The sequence below is a fragment of the Nematolebias whitei genome, chromosome 14 (assembly GCF_014905685.2).
Source record: "Nematolebias whitei isolate Nwh7 chromosome 14, NemWhi1, whole genome shotgun sequence".
NCBI classification, from domain to species: Eukaryota; Metazoa; Chordata; class Actinopteri; order Cyprinodontiformes; family Rivulidae; genus Nematolebias; species Nematolebias whitei.
In genome coordinates this window covers 36092467-36115347 of record NC_056511.1, presented here as the reverse complement: position 1 = coordinate 36115347, position 22881 = coordinate 36092467, and the positions used below count along the sequence as shown (strand labels likewise).

The 22881-nt window shown below is 38.4% G+C and overlaps 1 protein-coding gene across 1 annotated transcript in view; it reads right to left on the bottom strand.

Moving 5' to 3' along the window:
- msi2b (musashi RNA-binding protein 2b) overlaps positions 1 to 22881 on the bottom strand; it is a 434292-nt gene that overhangs the window by 1376 nt on the left and 410035 nt on the right. Inside the window, exons 12-14 of the mRNA XM_037688064.1 lie at positions 16727 to 16906; positions 10031 to 10185; positions 1827 to 1897 (exon numbers count right to left, since the gene is read on the bottom strand). Of these exons, the coding sequence (XP_037543992.1) occupies positions 1856 to 1897; positions 10031 to 10185; positions 16727 to 16906 (377 nt within the window). The 3' untranslated portion in view covers positions 1827 to 1855. The remainder of the gene's footprint in view (positions 1 to 1826; positions 1898 to 10030; positions 10186 to 16726; positions 16907 to 22881) is intronic.

The following is a 22881-nucleotide window of genomic DNA, read 5'->3' as shown; positions in this document are numbered from 1 at the left end:
ATATATGTATGCATGTGTGTATATATATATATATATATATATATATATATATATATATATATATGTACAGTATATATATGTATGTATATACTAAAATAAACTACTACTTACTACATGTACTACTACTATTCCTACTTTGAGGCTTTTCACTTATCGCTGGTCGGCTGAGAACAGAAACCCCTGCGATAAATGAGGGACTACTGTATTTTTCTTCTATTTCTTTGTGCCCTAGAAACCCCAACAACAGTGGAGCGGCCTGCTCTAAAATAAATTTTTGTCACTTTTCCCTGATCCTGTCATCTGTAAACTTTGATTGTGGGCTTAAAAAGTTAATAACAGACCAAACCTAAAACAATGACAATAAAATAAAACAAAGGACAGTTGTTTTGGGAATGTTTTCAGACAAACTATGAACATTTTGTCTCTGTACTTTGGTACGTGTTAATGTGAAAGTTCTGGTGTTCTGAAGTACTTCATAGGTTTTGTTTAAGTTTCTGCTTGTCATCTGGATAAACATTTATTTTAATGTAATGGGAAAAAGTAATTTAAATGAATAACTGGGATAGTGTCGACAGGATCAACATCTTTTAAAATGGTTTTGAATTTTTATTTTATTTTATTTTTTAAATAGCATTCAATTAATGTAATTTGATTAGGTCAAATTAATCTTTCTTGGTAAAGGTCACATTTGTTTGATTTCACACTAAAGAGTTAAATATATCTCAGTCAACCAGAAATCACTGCACGTTTGTGTTGCCTGTCTCCATCCTGTATAAACTAAGGCAACAGGACTTTTACTTTTCAGACCTGGTAAAACAAACGGTTTCTTTTTCTGCGTATTGTTAAATGAATTTGGCCGATCCAGTTATATTTAGAAACAATAGTAGATTCAAAATCTGATTCCCAACACATGTTGGGCTAAAACAACAGAACTGATCATTTCACGAAGAATTTACAGTAATTGTTTTGGAAATTTAGTAAATGTATTTTTTTTATTTTGTACATTCAACAAGTTAGTTTTTAAGCGTTGGATTTACATGCCACCAACTAAAATAAATATTTAACTAATCTAAACTTAATTATTTTAAGATATGTAAACATAGTTCTATTATAAGTCAGTCAAACATGTGCCATGGTAGCAGTTTAATGTATATTATTTTATTTATGTCTACCTGCACAGCACCTGTTAGACACGTCCATAAAATATAGACAGGAGACTTGGCTCAACTAAGCTCCACTAAAAATAAATATTTTACAATAAAATGGAGCTATACAGCTACAAAAAGCAGCTGAAGGCAGGTAAAAAGTCCTCTTTTTCTGGGATTTATGTATTTACAAATCAATTTTCTTACACATATAATGCATACAATAAAGATTCAGCAAAATAAATCTTAAAATCTCAACTGCTTCACTTGTAAATGCTTATTTTACATTTATTTTGACAGATGTTATGCACGTCCTGCTCCTGGGACAGCACAGAGATAAATCACGAACTGCTGTAAGACGTATAGTAGGGATGAGATGTGATTTGTCCAAATAAAATCATGAGCATCCTTCAAGATGAGCACTTCTAACAGAAAGACAGAGCAAAAATGAAGAGCTGGTAGTATGTGTGTGACTTTGGTGTGGTTGTTAATCACACAAATGGACCATAATTTTGTCACGATCCGGGTATGAATGATCGCGTTTTCTGCTTTGTGTCTGCCTTACTGAGGTGGCAACACACACTCTGTCACACACACTTCTTCTTCCAGCTCCGACAGTTCGACAGGGGTGACTAAAGCAAACATATGAAGAGAAATGCACAAAAAAATTAAATGCAATACCTCTGATGAGATGGCAACCGGCCACCTGTTCAATGGTATCCATTTGTAAAAGCTGTCGCAATCAAGGGGCCCTAAAAGAGTTAGTGCGTTGGTCAGTATGCATGTCAACAAGAGAAAAGTGAGTATCAAAACAACTTTAATCCTCCATGATCCAGTTGGATCATGTTGAGTAGCACAGCAGACTAGCAGCTCTTTATGTCTTTAATGGAGGCACAGATTGAAAAATTACAACAATTTTAATGGCAAACATCTTAAAAAGATTTAGATGTCCTCAATAAAGAAAGTGACTCATTTACAAGTATAAACTTTAAATCCTTTCTTCTTTAACAGGCTATAAAAAGGTACACTGAATATTAAAAAATAAAACATGCAAGAGATAATACACACAATCACCATTCATGCTAACACAAATTGATTTAATCTGAAAGCATGCACCATAAACACCCCTCAGTGTTTGTTTTTTTTAACTTTATTACATTTATTTATTTTGGAGCTCAGTTTATTTCCTGCTGCAGGTCTGCAGACAGACAAAAAGAGGAACTTTCAGCAGCGATTATTTGTCTTTATCACCTCAATCAACTAATTGCGCTCTAATTGTCCTGCATTAAAAAAGTAAGGATCATTTCTGCTTCTTCGCAGTGACCGTTTTCATAATGGCTAAAGAGGTTAACACAATCAGCAGAGCGCGAGACAAGAGGGACAAATCAGTGGATCTGAACTCATCCGTGAGGCTGTGAGATGTAAAGATTATACGCACATCCTGTTCAACGGCATCCTCGGTTAAAGAAACGAATTATCGAGCATATTTTAGTTCTAAATCATTTCCTGTTTTAATGTTCTGAATGGAGAGCTCGTGTGGCTGAGAGCAGGAAGTCAGACTGCTGCACCTCTCTGCTTTACTGCTCTCGTTTTGATTCACTCTGCAGTTCTGAAGTGCTTGATTTAACATGTGGTAATATCACAGACACAAGCTGACATTCTGTAATGAAACCACAACCCCCTGCTTGAACTACACGACTGTAATTTAGCAGATTTCTCACTGATCTGTTACGTAAATGAGCCATCTTTAAATGTTATATTGTAAAAAGCCTGAAGATTCAATTCTTTGTTTTTTTTTTCTTCTTCCATGCATCAAACCGTGTCAAAATCTGTGCTTACAAACTGTTGCAACAAATTAAAAAAAACGAAAGAAACAAATGGCCTAGAATCCATTTATATAATATTTGCTGGTAAATTTGTCTTGAAAACGAGCCAGCCTGGTCTTTCCCGGCAAATATTTTGCTTTCTACACTGACTGCAACAGATTCTGGCACGCAGGAAGTGGAGCTAAAACTATTAATGACCAAGGCTTTGCTTAGGACGCACGCCACACACACACAAAAACCCAACAACAATAGGTGTTTTTGGTTTTGCATGAATATCAAATCAACTGTACAGCTCATAAAAAAGAAGCTAAATCTTCTGCATGTTTTTGTTCTGCATAAACATTATGCAACCTATGATTCCAGAACACAGTGTTTTGCACAATATATTAATAAATAAATGAGGTTAGTTTTGCAGGAAATCTAAGTTAATGATGTGTTTGGAAAGAGTACTTTGTCCCGCAGGACTTGCTTGTGGTACTAATGGGCCTCCATCTATGTTACGCCATACATTAATTACCTTCCTTCAGAAATTATATATATATATATATATATATATATATGAGAGACTTGATTTAGACATGTAAAACAGCACAAGCATGCTTCTAGACCTGACTGACAACTAAATACTTTCCTAAAGGAAGCTGTTGAACTTGTGCTGAAGTACAAAGTACTTGTCCAATATGATCCTGTTTATATTTATTATTCCGACTACTTTACCTATTCCGTATGTTTTTCGGCATCTTTCTTGTTCTATAATTTTTGTGCTATTTATTCTTTTTGCCTTTTTAGTTACTATTCAGCTGGATCTGTTTTTGCAAATTTCTGCTTGTTTCTGATAAGTTCCACTGTTTTGTGCTCATTTCTGCTTCTTCAAGCCCAATTGGGCACAGTTGTGCTCTCTCCACTTCCTTCTGTCATTTTAAGCTTCTTTCTGCATTTTGGCTACTATTTAGCTGTTTTTTTAGGGCAAATCTCTACTTTTTCCTAGATACATTTTTACCTTTTTTGTGCTAATTTCTGCGTCTTTAAGCCTAATATGGCACAATTGTGGTCTCTCAACTTTCTTTTGGTAATTTAAGCTTCTTTCTGCTTTTTAGCTACTATTCAGCTGTTTTTTTTTTGCAAATTTATGCCTTTTTTAAAAAAGATATCTTTCACTTTTTATGCTCATTGGTGGTGGCTTATCTGTGGTGCTGGCAGACATCTTTAACACCTCACTTACCCTGGAGACAGTTCCCACCTGCCTGAAGACTGCCACCATCATCCCAGTCCCAAAAAGCTCTACAGTGACTGGTCTGAATGACTATCGGCCAGTGGCCCTCACCCCGATAGTCGCTAAATGCTTCGAAAAACTGGTCATGACTCACATCAAAACAACCATCAACATCAACGAGGACCCTCATCAGTACGCATACCGTGAGAACCGATCAACAGAGGATACCATCTCCTCTGTGGTCCACACTGCACTCAACCACCTGGAGCAGAAAAACTCTTACGTCCGTATGCTCTTTGTGGACTTCATATCCGCCTTCAACACCATGATCCCCCAAACCCTGATGGACAAACTATCCACACTAGGACTAAGCCCCTCCATCTGCAACTGGGTACTAGACTTTTTAACAAACAGACCACAGTTAGTGAGGATCCACAACCTCTCCTCCTCCACCATAACCCTCAGCACTGGCTCTCCTCAGGGATGTGTGTTGAGCCCCCTCCTGCTTACTCTGCTCACATATGATTGTGCAGCTACCCATCCAGGCTGTCACATTGTAAAGTTTGCAGATGATACAGCGGTGGTGGGATGCATCACAAACAATGATGAGTCCAGCTACAGGCAGGAGGTGGAACACCTGGAGAGCTGGTGCAGAGAGAATAACCTTCACATCAATGTGAAGAAGACAAAGGAGATGATTGTGGACTTCAGAAGGAACAAAAACACCTACACCCCCCTGAACATAAGAGGATCTGCGGTGGAAGTGGTCTCCAGCTACAAGTACTTGGGTGTACACATGAATGACAACCTCAGCTGGAGCAACAACACCACCAGCCTGATCAAGAAAGCTCATCAGAGACTCTACTTCCTCCGACGGCTGAGGCGAGCTGGTCTGGGAAGCTCAGTCCTCACCTCCTTCTACAGGTGTGCAGTGGAGAGCATCCTGTGCTCCAGCATCAACGTGTGGCATGGAGGCTGCACAGCTGCAGAAAGAAAAGCTTTGCAGAGAGTGGTGAAGGCTGCACAGAAATCTGTTGGAATCAGCCTCCCCACCATCACAGACATCTACACCTCCAGATGCAGGAAGAGGGCCACCTGCATCATGAAGGACCCCACCCACCCAGCACACACACTTTTTGCCCCACTCCCCTCAGGAAGGAGGTTAAGGAGCATTAAGTGTAGAACCACTAGACTGAGGAACAGCTTCTACCCTGAGGCTGTTAGACTCATGAATCTCTAACTAGAATAATCACTGTGAAAAACCATATCATGTTGCTGCTGATCTGTTTCATGTTGCTGCTGATCTGTTTCAATGTTGATGTGTTCATGCGTGCACATCTGCTCACAGACTCATGTTCATGTTTGTGCTGATGTTCAATGTTTTATGTTATGAGTGCTTAGTGTATATTTAGTTGATGTTTTTCTTAGTTCATATCTTAGATGTTATTACTGTTTTTCTTATACATTTTATTGTTGGATGTAACTGGGACCCTGTGTACATAATTTCGCTCCACCACATGTACCACATGAGGTGCGAATGACAATAAAGAAACTCTGACTCTGACTCTGACTCTGACTCATTCCTGCTTCTTTTAGCCTAACTGGGCACATTTGTGCTCTCTCCACTTCCTTCTGGTAATTTCAGCTTTTCAGCTGTTTCTTGCCAATTTCAGCCTTTTTTTTTAAGCTAATTTACTCATTTTTGTGCAAATTTCTGCTTATTTTAACCGAATTCAGCAAATATGTGTTCTTTCTCTGACTCTGACTTTCAGTTTTCTTCTGTTAACTTAGGCTTGTTCTTCAATTTCAGCTACATTTCAGCATGCTTTTAGCTTATTTCAGCTGTTTTTCAGCAAGTTCTTCAGCAATAAGCATTCATACTGCATTTTTGCTGGAAATGTAGTTTCTCTAGTTATTTAGTGAAGTTCAATGTAATAACAGTAACATGTAAAAGTGGGCTCAGTCTTCTTTGGCCAACTTTGTTCTTCATCCCTTCATGTACAACAAGGCTTGAAACATAATGGTCTTTTTTCACTCATAAGCACTGAAGAAGTCCAGGAGACGGGTTTAGATTGTTATTTAGACCTTTTTTGTGCTTTGTGTTCACACAGCAGGAGATTTTCTGCTGATGAGCCTAATCTGAAATATGGAGTGGATATAATGAAACAGCTGTCTAAAATTCAGAGTGGAGAGACTGAAATAAGTGTCCTGGACAGAGCTGTTTTAGTTACATTGTAGATGGTCTTTACTGCATTTGAATGTGCCCACAAACTAGGTTAAATGTGCACTTTTTATGCCCCTCTCTGGAACATCTTTCAAACTGCAGGGAATGTGTGAACAAAAAAAAGAAGCTTAATTTAAATTACTGTTGCTGTTTTTGAGATGACATTATTTTTCTATTCATCAACACCTGTGTTGAGTTTAATTCTGACCAGTTTGACGAGCTGACAGCTAGTCCAAGTGGGGCTAAAACCAACATGGATTCCTGTCTTCAAACGACTCCGATCACAAGGATTTCTATTTGTGAGACACTGCTTTAGACATGATTTCCTCCTGCCTTTTTTTTTTGCTCTCTGTCTGTGTATCGGAGCTCCTGTTACACATCTTCCGAAACTAAAACTACCTGGGATACGTGTAAACTAAGGAAAAGCTTTGTCTATCGCGCACACACCCCTGCCCCAGAGAACTTCTGTGAAGGCTTATCAGAACTGTGCCGGCTGACCAACATCTTCTCAGGACTATGGACCATCTGGAAGTGCTTCATGGACAAATCTCACCGTCTTGTCATCAGATGCATATGTAACGTGTTCATAAATGTGCTTGCTGGCAGAGTTTTTTTGACGTCTTAAATTGTGTCCTGATAGGACAAGGTGTGAAGAGATCTTTTTTTTTTTTTGTAATGTTCATACTCATGAATTTTCCCCATTTTCTATCTAAAAAGTATTCTGAAAAAGGATAAGGGGCCGCGCTCCTGTAGCAGCAGCAACGTGCACTCCGCCCATCTTTCAGACGACTGTACGAACATAATCTCACTGTATTTCAGTACAATGATAATAAAGTTTTTTATTTTCATTCATTCAACCTTTATTTAGACAGCTTAATCCCATTGAGCCTCGAGGACTCATTTACAAGAGAGACCTGATTTCAACAAAGAATGATGAACAAATAATTTTCTGAATCTGAATTATGGTAATAATCAACCAATAACAATCTGGTTAAAATCTAACTTGATATTTGGAGACAATTTAAGGATCCCCTTGATGTTTCATGACTCCCCCGATGACAAACTTTGGGAACCAGTGGTCTGAAGGTTTATCATTTACTGTTCACATAAACTACTATGACATTTTTGAGACTACTGTTGTACTAAGAGGACATCTATCCACTTTGGTCTTTGTTTGATATGACTAGTCTTTAGCTCACCAAGCTGATCAGAATTAGATATTATTCCTGTAATTTTTCTACATTTCTTCAAGAAACATGCCTTTAACTACACAGTAACATTTAAACCCGGTCTAAATGGTTGCAAGGATGTAAATAATTATTCTTAGACTCATTAATGAACAAAGCGATTAATGAAAGCACTGAGTAAAGGCGCAGCAAGGTCCTCCTATCTTAAAGAAAAACCAAACAACTACAGCCAGGTCATTAACAAACTGGATGAACTTGTTGCTGTCAGTGAATATGTCTCTACAGGTTTTAAAAAGATAAATCTATAACTTGGGTTTGACAGCTAATTGATTAGCTAGGGGGAAAAAAAGCAAGCAAGCGGCTACACATGAAAAAGGGCACTTGCAGTAAAAGTGCTGCTCTAATGATGGAGCGACCTGAAGCTCTTGGAAAGATGAGTTTCTAAACTTTTTTTTTTCCTGAGGTGGTGCCACCGAGGCTGCAACAAAAATGATTGGTGGAACAGCTAACAGGAATAAATATTAGCATTTGACACAGATAAATGGACACTTTGTTTAAATAAAAAGGGGCAATATTGCATTTATAATGTAATCCAGATTGCAATGCAACTTATTTAAACTCCATTTCTATTTCAAAATACAATTAAAACAACATATAACACAAGAACAGACTTTAGAAAAATAAATAAATAAATATTAGAGGTATTCTGTTGCTAATTTTTTCAGATCGAACACAAGTACTTCAGTTTGGGTACTTGCTGAAACTGAGTACTGATACCAAGTAGTTAATGACTACTTAAACATTACACAATGACTTTAGAAGCACACTTTTTTTAATTAAAAACAACAGTCTGCTGTCTTAATGTCACATGTTTATCTTAAAATATCTCTAAATTACGAACATTTGTTATTATTTGTCCTCAGTTACTTGCAAAGAGGAAGAGGAAATGACATCACCAGGCATAAAAGTGGTATTTGGTCCTGGATATCAGGGTGTTTTTATGAGTACAAGTACTAGTACTTGAGACTGGTATTGGACCAGATAACAATACCAGTATCGGTATCAAGACACCACTAATATATATTCTGAATTAGAATCTAAGGCCATCAACAGGCCTGAAAATAAACCCTAACTAAATTGTTGCATCAGCCCTTTTCTTCACACCTGATTAGAGTTGGCTGCAGACGTGAACATGGACAGCTGAGCACATCGCAGCTTTATCAGCGCTCAAACTATCCTCCTGATGATGCTTGGAAAAAGCCCATGCAGCTGCATGAAATCTGCTTTGTGCAAACGGAGTGTCAGAATAACCCTATTAGTACTTTTGCGCGCCCGATAATAGTCTCTGTGTGAGCGTTTAGGGACGTGGGAAACCAATTACTCGTGCTGCTGTAAATTTAGATGTTTTTACTGTTTTTGCCTGACATGGAATTTCAGCTACCCAACAGCTCTACGTCTACCGTATTTAATTTTTGGTTCATCTCGTGTCAAATTCACAACAAGTAGATCGGTTTGGCACCCAAGCTATTTTAACAGCGTTATGCAGAGGTGGTGTGTGCAGAAACAAGAGATGTCAAATCTTTCTCTGTCAAGAAAATATCTGAATGCCTATTTATGCTTCCAAAAACCTGCAGATGTTTTGAACCTTTGCTGATGCCTCCACAGATTTTGACTATGTTCAAAAACCAGACAGTCCCTCTGCTTTAACTTTACATTTTGATCCATTAGACCAGTGGTTCCCAACCTTGGTCCCTGAGGAACACCATCCTGCATGTTTTAGTTGTTCCTATGCTCCAACACACCTGATTTGAATGAAAGGTGATTTACAGGCTTCTGCCAAACTTAAGAAAGTAATTAAACCACTGAATCAGGTGTGTGGGAGCAGAGAAACGACTAAAACATGCAGGATGGTGTTCCTCAAGGACCAGTGTTGGGAACCAATGCATTAGACTAACGTGTATCTAGATTTCCATTTATTTTATGTCCATCCTAAACGAGCTCCGAAAAAGAAGAAGATATAAACCAATGTTAAACTTTTCCAATTTTTTTGTTTCCTTTTTTCTCCATTTTTTTAAACTTTTATTTTTAAATTAAACTATTGTCAGTTTGTTATGTTGCCTTTGCATGTTTTACTGATCAGTAAATAGTTTTAGATTTTGCAAATCATTGAATATTTACTTGTTCCAAACTTTTTGGAAATGAGTTCAACACCAAGTAGTACAACACTTTAAAGATTTTATTTAAAGCTTGGTTTTAAAGTTAAGACATTTACTAAGAATCTGGTTGTGACTGATAATATTAGATTCTGGCAGTATCAAGTTAAAAGTAGTCGTAATCACAGACAGCATGCATTTTCTTCAAGTCAAATCTTAGCAGCTGTGTTCTGACAGAGGATGAGGTCAAACAGGACAGAACAGCTGAATTTCAGGACTCACCGTGATGCTGGGGCCGAACCCAGAGCCGGGCTGAGGACTAGCAGCGCTGATGTAGTTGCCCACAGCTGAATCCTGGTTGCTAGGTCCATACAGGTCAGCCACAGGCCCTGGGCTGTTGGCACCAGGAAATCCTCCGGGCCTGGAAGGGTTGGTGCCTGCACACAAACACAGCGAGAAACAAAGCAGCTTAGGAACACCTGTCAGCAATGAGCACCATTCGTTCTCGCTACAACTCAGATGGACATGTTACTGGATCCACACGTTTATTTCAAAGGTGATACAACAGCTTACAGATGCTGCAGCTCAGAATATAAATCCAATTTGAATTAAATGTCCGTTTAAAGGACGTAAGATTTAAGGGTTATGCAATTTTAAATGAGTGAATCCAGTATGATATTCCAAACTGAGTCTACATGCTTTGTGTCTTATGCACAGAGTAACATTCAATTTGTGTATTCATGCACAAAACAAAACAGGCACATCGCTTAATGTACTTCCACCATGCCAGTAAACGTAGGTTGCAGGGTTGTCATGCATAATGTGAGGGAGTACTTCTAAAGCAGTATTTGCTTCGGAGTAAGAAGAGTTACTCCAGACTATGTTGGTAAAGATTTTGAATTTCTCTGGGGCGTTTTGAACCCAAACATTTGAAGTACTTGTACTGTCAAACATGACATGAATTACAAGCAAGAACAATCTAAATATTGCCCGTTTTTATAGTACACTGAAGTAGCTTCCAGCAAAAAGCAAAAGTATTTTGTCAGGCAAGAAAAGGAGGCATAAACTGGCAACATAAAAGCCTGAACCGAGTTCGTTTGTAGGTCCGAACTCAGTGGGAGATAAAAGAGAAATACTGTACATGACTTACCACCTTTGCCCTGTGAGTAAGAGCAACTCAGACTAATAAAATGTCTTTTGAAAATCCATATGCCCACTAAAGGCCAATAACACTGGCAATACAAGGGAAAAAACAGGCAGGGAGGAAGAAAAACGTGGTGATCTCTTAACAGCAATCTCCTTTGCTGTCAGCTTCACATAACCCTCCGTCTCACCCTTATTCACACGCAGACTGAGAGGAGAAAAAAAAGCTGCGTTAAAAAGAAAAATCTTCCGAGTACAAAAAAAACTCTCAATCTTGTGTATATATGGGCTAGTGAACCCTGCGATGCCTGAGAGGAGGTCTTTGTATAACACTTTAAAAACAACACAGTGTGACTGCAGTGCATCCGGTGTGTTCGTGTGGCAAAAACAAACTGGAGCTGTTTAATGTGCCACTCCTCCATCTACCAGAGCTACATTAGAAGGGTTAACTCCAGTTAAAGCCACCTCAATATGCTTTAGATATCCATTTATAGCACTCGAGGAAAATGAAGCCATCTGACTAAACACGCGTCTCGAGGAGTTGACAGTGCTGTTTGACTGTAGGAACTTTAAACAGCAAGCAGCTCGTGCTCTTATCTTGCCTGTGCAGCCCCCAGAGGCATGGCTTATTATATAATTAAGGATTTTTTCAGTTGAAATGGCAGTTCTTATTATCTCTAACTAGTGATTTTTACTGGAGTAAGGCACCCCCCCCATTTCTTCATGTAAAACTGTTTTTTAAATTTATTTAAAAGAAGGAGCTGCACCGGTTCTGAGTTTAACTTTGGTAGTCACAAAAGGAGAAAAACAAAACACAAAGTGACATGAGTATTACTCTGTAGCACAAATTCATATTAGACAAAACATATGATCGTGGTTGTATTGCTAATTATTATGAAAACAAGATCAGTTGTGATAACCTCACTACGACTGTATCATGATTTTGTTTTTGGTTGTTGTGGTGCAAACACACCTTGGCAAAAGGCCAGAAAATGACTGTACAGTAGTCCCTTGTTACTTGGCGGTTCGACTTTTGCACTCGCTCTTTCACGGTTTTTCGAAGTAAGATTGTACATGAGAAAAAAAAATTGTACACGACACATGACTGTCAACTTTAATATTACTCACATGATTGGGACAGTACAGGATAAGTAAAAAGTTAACGGGGGGAAAAAAAACACTTCGGTAAGGTGTCGCCATTTTGTAGTTTTTGGTCAATAAGCCTACACTGTATTGCCACTCAAATGGACTACATTTCCCAGAAGCCAACAGTGCCCTACCCAGAAGCTCCCACAGTGCTTCCAGCTGTTGCTCTGCTGAAATAGAGGGAAAGTTTTGATCCGATCTGAAAAATTTTGGTCCTTATCCACAGTGACTTCAGCGCTCAGTGGATGCAGAGAGCCGTACAGAACCGGACCAGAACCGGCAGGGTAAAAAAACTTAAAATTTTAAGTTGAGTGAATAAACATTATTATCAAGTTATCTTGATTAATAAACTCTTGCAAAATAAACTTTTGATTTAGTTTAATGGATTTAAATTTAGTAGTTGACTGAACTGTTTTGGTTTGTTGTTTCAACTTAGAAATCTATGTCAGTTTAACTCAAGTGTTGAATAAATTAAAAAAATACTTAAAGAAAAATAGCATTCCTACTTTGCAGTTTTTCACTTATTGTGTGCAGGGGTGGGGGGTCCGGAATGTAAACCCCACGATAAACCAGGGACTACTGTATTTGGAAACAGGTTGCTAATCATCAACTTACAGTTCATAGTTTCCAACGAAACAACAACAAATGAAAGTGACTCACAAACACAATGAGCGTATAATGAGTGTACTTAAGTATAACAAATCCCTTTAACTGTTGAATTTTAGCAGAGCTGATGCGAAATGATGGGCAGTAACTGCTTCAGCTTGCAGAGCCGACCAAGCACAGCTGACTTTATACAGTTAAGCAAAAATAATAATAAAAGGCCCATTTCTAGTACTGTGCATAAGAAATGCAATTTATAAGTAAGACAAACACAAATCTAGAACATTCTGTGCAGTATATTTATCTACTAAAATCCTGATCAGCTCTCTTAATGTAGGAAAAAAAGAGTCATATATCTTGAAAAATGTTTTTTATGTGCTTTTATCCACTTGAAACGCTCAAATAAATGGAATCGTTGTTGCTGATTTTGGTGTAATTAGAGTCAAGGTTGGCTGCAGATATAAAGTCCATCGTGCAAACAACACGCACATAAATCACGTTACTGTGCAATCAAGCTCTGCTGACTCACTCAGGATTTGAATGTGTCCTCTCAGGCGAGAAAAGCCTGCGCTTTATCAAGCAAGCAATACCTCAAGAGGATTTCGGGAACAAAGTGTGCATCATCTGCGTCCAACAGAGCAACTTCTAGCTGAGGACACTTCAACACAAGACCCTCTCTAATCACATGGCAGCATGTAAATTAGCAAGACAAATGCATTATTTTGTATTTGCAAGAATGTAAGAAAATCGTTTTTTCCCTTGTCATACAAAAGAACACAACTTAACAGATCTAACAGAAGAAAAGACTGTGGTAAACAGTGTTGCTTCCTCATTAGTGCTGAAGCCGAATGCCTAAAACAAACTCCTCTAAATATTTAGGTCAGGATCTTGGTTTAAGGCTCGTCATTGTGTGCTTTCCTGGAATTATTGCAAAATAAACAAATGCCAACAATGCTGGGTGCAAACACTTCAATTCTGAGTGTAAGACCTGGCCCATACTTGTATAACTTAACAACCCAGAGCTCATTCTTAACTAATTCTTTGTAACCGATATAAAAAATGGAGGTGACGTGTTGGGAAGTCAGTGACACTATAAGGCCTTCTTTACATCAGATAAAGTCCCAGCTATGATGTCAGAAACAAACAAACAATAAAAATAGCCAGAGCGCAGATGGTCTTCAGGTGTGTATTAATCACAATTACACATCATAAAGTGTGACAGGCCCACTATGATTTTAATTATGGAAAACTCCTCAACCAAGTTTGTGGTGGTTTACCTTTATGGTGACAGCTTATTGGGGTCCTGAGTGGACTGTGGTGATAGTAACATTGTTGTGAGACCTGTGTGCACTCATGTGGCTTAGACTGCATTCACACTGATTTTTTTGTTCAAATATGATTTTTTTGCGTAGTTGTTTACATTATCATTAAAATGCGGCTTCCATCAGACTTCAGTGCGAACCGTTCACAGTTCTGAGGTGACCTGCATGCGTAGAAGATATTCTGACTAGAGCTTAACTGATACAGACATTCTGGCTATCGCTGAGACCGATATTGGGAAGGGAAGGTTATTAAGATCATTATTTCTCAATAACTATTATAATGGCTGAAAATCTTTGAGCTTTGTCCTCCTCCACGAATCTAAGTAACCAGCGAGTGGAACGAGGCTTGTTTATTTAGCATGGCTGTTAGCAACCATGAAGCTAAGCAAATCAGATCCACGATTTAATTAGTCGCACTCTAGGTTTACGAGTGGTGCACTGGTCATAAAAACAGTCTTCCTAACGCAAGTTCACATTTTCTATCCTCCACTATTCACCATTTATCAACTGTGCTACAAAAATATAAATTAAACAAAGAAATAGTTTAAACAGTCACGTTTTGTGAAGGCCTAATTAGTACTGACTGCAGTGGCATTTTTCTTCTTTGCAGAGACGTAAATATTTCAGACAAACAATGCATTTCATTAAGGATGACAAAGATAGCATTATTATCACTGATATATATTTACCACTATATTAGATTTATTGTTCTGGATAAAGTTGTAAAAGGCAATAGCCTATGCTAGGTTATCTAAATGTTAGCTTGCTAACTTGAGAGGCACGCTAATGGCAGGCTAATGGCAGGCTAATGACAAGCAGGTTGGAGGATTGAAGATAATTTATTGTTGTTGATTTATTTCGTTTTACAGATCAGTTAAAATAAACTTACCATGCTCTGTTCAGCAAAATATGTTATACAGTATTTAGTTTCTCCCTGCTTTGTGCTGAAAGTGAAACTTAAGTAAACGGCCATGACTTGAACATAGTCCTCATGCACCCTCTGCTGGATACATTGTACAATTACAGCTGGTTCCAGCATTTTAGGGATGAAAATTAGAAGTGTTTATATCGGCGTATAATGGGACAATTATCAAGATACCGATAGGTCCCTAAACATCTATATCAGCCTAAATTATCGACCCTATAAATATATCGGTTGGCCTCTAATTGTGACATCACATACAGCACATGTTTAACAAAGTAAATATGGATGCTAGCATTTGTGATTCTGAAGTTATTGTGCAATCAGAACTGACTAAATCATGTGGCAGGCTTGTTTGGTCCAGTGTTTATAATTAATCTGGCCTCTTAATGGCTCCTCTGGTGCCATTTTTGGAACAGGAGCAATGCACTGAGCGCAGAAACAAACTAAAGTATCAATCCCATCACGTCAGTATTGATACGGCCCGACACTAACATTAGTATCATTTGTTGCTGAAGATTCTCAGTGATCCAGTCCATGACATATTAAAAAGAACAAAGACGAAGCAACTGGATTTTTGTTCTGTAGCTGTAGACGTGCATAGATCCAAGATTTAAACTGCACAAGGTTGGTATCATTACTATTAATACTTGGATCGATCCCTCTACCCTGACCTCACTGACGTAAAAGTCAGATGAAATGCGACAGGAACGTTCAGTCTGCCATGAAAATATTTAATTTGGGTTGCATATGGTAAATAAAACTACGATTTGGGCCGCTGCCTGCAGTGCGGACGTAGCCTTAGCTGTAAAGAGTTTGAAGCAAGATTGGCCACGCTGACCTCATGCCTAGGATAAAACCGTGAAAAAGTAATGGCAACAACTTGGAGCACACGTGATGCCTATGGCACTAGAATCATGCTAACATAGAGTGTTCTTTTAACTCGTGACTTCACCCTGACACGATCTGCAAAAGTTACAGTATGTAAGTTGGTGTATAAAGCGTGGTGAAGGACTAGGAGAGCATCTCAGGGGCACAAAAAATAGCAGGAAAAACCTAACTGGTGAGTACCATATCAAAAGTTCAGCAGTGTAATGATTCACAATGAAGGAGGTTTTGTTCTGATATCTTGTGTAGGTTGTAGAAAGTCTAGCTGGGTCAAAATCCAGTGTGAAGAGAGTCTAAGAGACAACTGGCATGGTTTGAGATACCATTTCTATCTGATTTTAATAAACATCTGCTCTCAAGTACAAAACAAATTACTTCATTGTGTTTGTTGCTATTAATCCAATCTAGTCTTGTTATTTTGCTGTTCACAACAATGAATACATAAAAAGAAGAATTACAGGAAGTACAAAAGGTAACATGAGTGGTACAGTTGTCTGTATTGAGTGAAAATGTTTATTTGTAGATCCGTTTTGCTTGTTTTAAACACTAATAACCTGAGAAATCACTCCAACTCTTACTCTTCTTTACATAAACCTGAGTTCAGTTAGAGAGGCTGTCGTACTCTCTGACATCATAATTGTTGCGTTCACATGCAAATGAAAGTTTACATTTTCTATGTTTTGGCCCCTCATGTGCAAGCAAGGGCAGAAAAATAACAAAAAACAAAACAAAACAAAAACCTATCTGAATTTTAAAGATTGGAAGAAGAACATGCAATGCTCTTTTGTCAGCAACAAGTTTTTTTTATCTAAAAATTTTTAATGGGATTTTTTTTTCTAAAGAAAAAAGATGCCTATAAAAAAACAAAAGATTTGTTCAGTTGCATAAAATAATGTTATGAATCAAACGGAAAATTACAAAAAATGTGGATGAGATAAATGCTCATATACAAACCTGGGTTCTTAAATTGATCCGGGCTGTGTAGGTGCTGGAGGGGGGAGTTGCAGGCGGAGGTGGCATGCTCACTGTGCAGCATCTGAGCCGCTTGGGGCCCCAGGGAGCCATAGTCAGCAAAGGAGCAGGGCCCCCCCCTCTGGTCACTGGGCGCAGAGTAAAACCCATAATCGGGGAGGCCTGGGAGATACAGTACAGGGTGGGGAGGGGGGGAGGGGACTCCATCATTGTGGAAATGAACTTTTTTTCACAGTCAGTGTCCAGATTGTTGAACATAACATACTGGTGTTCCTCCACCTTTTTTGGTTTAGCCTGCTCTGATTGGCCCTCCCTCCCCACCCTCCCTTCCCAGCAGCTCCAGTCAGTTGGCCAGACACCCCCCACCATCCCCTTCCACTCACACCCAGAAAATGGACTTTCTTTCAGACTTTCATCTGCATTGGGCATATTAGCTCCATAGGAAAGGGTACATAAATCCTGTGCATAAAACGAATGCAATCATAGTAAAACCTCGTCTTCTGTTTTCCCTCGACTCGTTTCTACTTGACCGACAGCATTAAAAACCCATAAGACACATGAGTTCGACATTTTGGCTTTCACATAATTGGCCTGTCCTAAAGCTGTGATAAAAGAGAGAGATAAAACTGAAGAATCATTAAAAAATAAAAAATAAAACAAGTCAATGCATTCGCCATTTTCAAATGGTCAGTTCTTGGTGACGAACCTGAAGGAAGGAAAACACATTGCACTAATCAATAATCAATCCTCCGCCTCCTTTCCGACCAATACAAACTGATAAGGTTTTAATGTGAATGAGATCCCGAGAAATTCCCGTGTATTGATGTTAAGTATTTTGAAGTGCTCCGAGTACTCGGAGCGTCTCAAATTGCCCTCTTTACTTCTTTCTTTGACACAGATGGTGGATTATAAACAGTTGAGAAAATGCCTTTCCACAATAAGTCCTTCTGACATTTAGTGCTTGTTCTCTTAATCTGAGACAAGCTGCTCATATAAAGAGAGCAATTAAAAAAAAGTCTCCTTCCGCACACTTCTTTGATAATGGAGTTAATCTACTCTGTGGGACTGAGATTGGTGACACTGGCTTTCCCTTGCTGGGTTTCCCCCGCTGTTTGTTTGTGTGTGCACGTTTTATTTATTTATTTTTTATTTGGGTCCTGGAGCAAATAGCCATTCAAAACCACTTCACCTATACCATTCAGAGCGAGACAGTCCACTTCTGCCAAATGGAATGTAAGCACCAGCCATGTTTCTCCCCGCCAATGCTTTTTAGCACTCTGATCTCACCACTTGTGGGCTGTCTGCCCACTCATCAAATTATAGGCTCCAAATAGGGCAGGCTTCCCACGTACGTCACATAATGCCTGACACATTGAACAAAGCTCAAGAAGCAATCATTCCATTTACTTCACTTAGACAAATGCCACTGAAAATTGATTGGCCCTGCTAATGAGTAAATCTGGATCAATGGAATAATTACAACGGGGAAGAAACATGTGACAATGGCACAAACCGTGTTATCAGGAATTCATAAGGAAGTCGTTCCATTTATATCACAGATATAAAACGATGACTGTTGGAACTAAACAGTCAGTACTTTTGCTCACAATCAAACTTTTTTTTCCTCATAAATATTTTTACTTAACCTGCTCTGAGACTTGAGTTGTCCAAGGCCAGAGAAATGGACTAAGACCCTAAATTTTAGTTGACAGTAAGATTTAGAACAGGATCAAAATGAAGAGAGAAGAGGAAGAAGTTAAAACACCTCTTCCCTTGATTGTCAGAAGAGTCTGTAACCACTTGCTCACTCGTCACCTTCACATACAACGGCATTCAAGCTAGCATTTAGCAATCACACCATTGTCAAACTAAGTCAAAGTGGAAAAAACTTAATGGATTTGGGAACATCCAGCAGCTACAACACATTTACTGATTCTTAGTGTCTTGAAGGATGAAATGAAAATCAGAATTACCTGAAACCTATCATGTTCAATAATCTGAAAAGTACTCTGAATCATGCTCAATAATCCAGGTAGAACAATCCAACAAAGTTAAGTCAGTGGATGGTTTCTTTTGTGTTGAAACGTTTCATCTTTCATCCAAAAGACTTCATCAGTCTGAGGAGCCACAACAAACTCAGTCTTATAAATAGCTCCTTCTCATAGTGGGTCAACCAGTTTGATGGAGCTCAGGTGGTTTCTGGAGTCTGCCCTCTCTCCCGCCGACTCGTTTGAGGCAGTCTACCTGGATTTTTCTACCTGCATTATTGAGGATGAATCAGGATATTTTGAACCACTTTGGCCACGACTGCCTCAAACAAGTTGGTGGGGGAGAGGGCGGACTACAGAAACCACCTGAGCACCATCTGATAGACTCTGAGAAGTCTTGTCATGAACATGAATTCCTCTTTCACTGTATATAATCACTGCTGTACTTTAAACACATCTGAGTACATTAAATTTGAGCATTGTGACAGGTAGAATAAGTTTTTAAGATTGCTCGATCTTATTACAATTAGTTATTATTTTTATCCTGATGCATGCTCAATAATCCAGGTAGAAAAATCCAAAAAAGTTCAATCTGGTCCTCTGGACATTCAAAAAAAAAAAAAAATAAAAATTGTTTTTTTTTTGAATGTCCAGAGGACCAGATTGCACTTTTTTAGAGTTATTATTTTTGTTTGCACTTACTCGACATGAGATTAGCAATTTCATCCCCACTGTATTTTAAAGATTAAACTTTATCCATTGTTGGAACGGTGAGTTTGTCACTACTGTAAATATAATTCAGCATCAATCAGTAATATTTTGTTTTAGGTTACATTCATGTTAGCATTAGCAAAGTGAAGCGCTCCAGGTGTTGGCGTGCTAGATTACAGGATGGGAATTTTCCTTCTTTCAGCTGCTCCCTTATTCAGGGCCAGATTACAATCAATATGATTTTTTAGGTTTATTGTGATGACGTGTCTTATTGTAAAAATGGTGTTTATTAGTATTATAACGATACTATTATTAGCTGAATACAAGACAAAAAGGAAGATGCAGATGCACTCTGAGTTAGCATGGTGCATGTGAGAACTACTCTAACCTAGACAAGCAGCAAATGTGTTTTTAAAGCCATAAGTGGAAATCAACTTAAAGCTGCAAGTATTGTTTAGCCAAACACTGCACAGACTGAATGTAAAGGCAGAATTTGCTCTTTCAAAAAGATTATTTAAACACGACAAAAAAAAAAAAAAAATCCTCCGTAAGATCTGCAAAACTATCTTCGTTAATGAAGAGAAAAATACAAATAAAACTTAAATCGATGCAAGCAAATTTCAGAATACTACAAATCAGACATACATATTTACAAATGTTGTAAAATACATTTGTAATTTCTCCTTGCCAGCAGCAACCCAAGGAAGCGTTAGAGACATTAAAAACCGATTTGATTACGAAACAAAAACAATCTGGAGTGAAAAATCACTGAATCAATAATGCTTCCTGTTCTTACAAACTTTCCTTCAAAGCAATGATCGGCTCCAGAGCACAATGTAGACTAAGCCTACACGTTCTCACCATTTATATCTGACAGCAGGTGTTGGTGGGTGGCGGTGTACGCTAAAGAAATGTACAGCCCCACACCACACCGTACAATGAAAATCTTTCTTAAAGATGTCACATCAGGAAATGTTTCCTGACTTTATATGACATTTGAACAAATAATAAAAAAGTGAGAAACTGGCAGCTTACATGCTGTTCCATTGTCTACACGTGTGGGAGGCTCAGGTAAGAAACTGGCTCGGTTCGACACAGTCATGGCGTAATAATAAAAAAAGGAGAACAACTCATACACAAACATACAGGCACACACATTTTCAGAGCCATATATTTTCATCAGCGGGTATCTGATCAGTTATGCAGCATGAGACTGGGCAGAGTGCGCCCACAGCTGCATTAGTATCACCGATCATATCACCCCGCCTCAGACCATCCCACTATTAATATTCACACAATCTATCCAGAACAATGGGCCTTTCTTGGACTCTTTTTTTTTTCCTCACTGGTCACTAATTGGATGTAATTACTCATCTACAAAACAAATGAGCGTGTTGAGGTTGCCTTGGAGACTAGATCAGGGGACCCAGCAGTGCGAATCGTTCGCAGGGCTTCATTTATACTGATAATTATCTCCCCTGCACCCACCCCGTTTCCCTCCTGCCCTCAGTGACCAAAGCTGGCTGCGAGGCGATGGAGAGGGGAGTGTCTAGCAGTCATCTGTTACTGACATCATCGGGGTGGCTCTGCGGAAGAGGATAAATGTCCTGTTCTTGTTCCCACTTTGCCAGGTGGCTGCCTTTAAGGAGGAATCGCAAACTTTGAAAGTATTCTCGTTTTCACACCACTTGGAAACTAAAATTGATCACTCTTAAGTTAATGCACCCTTTAAGACTTGAGGATGCAGCAATTTGCAAGATAATGACTAAATTATTCATAAGCTGAACAATTGGAGTAAAAAAAAAGGATTTTAAAGGCATGGTCAATGATGCAAATGTTAACTAAAGTTTTCCTTCCAACAAAACCGGAAACAGTTTCCAGTAAACCTTCTTAAATTCTGAATCTGACAGGAAAGTCTGAGCTTTTGCACTATTCCGGAAAGCTCTAAATTCTGATTACTAACAAACAAAAAAAAAAGACTTTGAAGCCTGAAATATACATAAACATATCTGTTATTAACACAGCCAACAAAATCCGGGGCCTGGGGAGAACAAAAATCTATGAGCTAAAGTTATTTTCATGTCTGCAAACATGGAGTTGTTCATGCAGTCACTTCCCCCCTCTCCCTTGCGGCGGCAGTGAGATTCCTCGGTGGCCATCAAGCTACATCGCTCTACAGAAGATGTCAATAAACCTGACACGCGACTCTTCAAATTAGCTTTGAATTTCAGAGCTACCATAATTAGCTCTTCCATTTTCACCAATGTCATTTAAAAATAGCGTGAAAGAAACTAACAGCTCTTTTGCCGTCTGGCCTTGCTTTCACTTTCCATTTGAAATAATCTTTTCTGAATGAATGGCTGAGTAATTAACAGCACTAGACACCCTTTTTCAGAGAGCAAAGACATTTCATAAATAATACATATTTAATGTCTTTTCATTTTGTGTTCAGAGAGGCTTGGCTAATGAATTTTAACAGATGATTTCTTCTTGGATTTACTCACCCACTCCAGAGCTTCTGTTTTCTTTACATTTCATGCCTGTTCTTTTTCCAGATAACTAAAAAAAAGGCCAACTGATTTGTATTTACCTTCAGCCGTCGGTAGGAAATCCTGATCAAACAATGTGAAACAACCTGCTAAATCAACTCGAATTTGTTTCCTGCAGGGAAGCACAAACCAATCACGCTAAATGATTTTAATGCAGATTTGAACCTGTGAGAGATGCGGGCTAGATGGGACTGAGAAAGGGCACTTAGTTATGGACAGTCGGCACAGGTTATCTTATCCTGAGCAGATTCAGAGCTGACAGCGCTGGCCTTTTGGCGGCGTACATTTTTTTTAAACGTCTGGTCAGGCTAAAGTATTGTGGAGAAATCTAAGGATGATCTCGGCTAAATGTAAGGATCATTTGCATAGCAGGAAAAATAGGGTTAAAATTAAGGAAGGCATAATGTCAGAGTCTTAATCATGTTGTCATTATATTTTAATAAATGCCAGTTATTTAAAAATGTGAAAAATTTTATTATGTTGTAATGGAAAAAATAAATGTCCACCTTCTTTTAGTTCTAAGGTTTTACATATTAAGACATAAGTTAAATCCGCTGGTTTTTGCCAGGTTCTAAAATTATTCAAACCTAACCTAAAGTGTACAAAAACACACAACAGAGTCCTTCATCTCATTATTTATTAAACAGGTGGTACACCAATGTCCCCCGTTGCTGAAGGATTTGAATAGCGAATGTTTTTGAGATTAATTTTTCCAAATTTTCCTAGAAAGGAATTGAACAGGGTATGCAAGTACAGTAGTCCCTCGTTTATCGCGGGGGTTTCCATTCTCAGTTCCTCCGCGATAAATGAAAAACTGCGAAGTAGGAATAGAGGAATAGGTTGTAAGTAGTAGTTTATTTTAGTATATATATATATATATATATATATA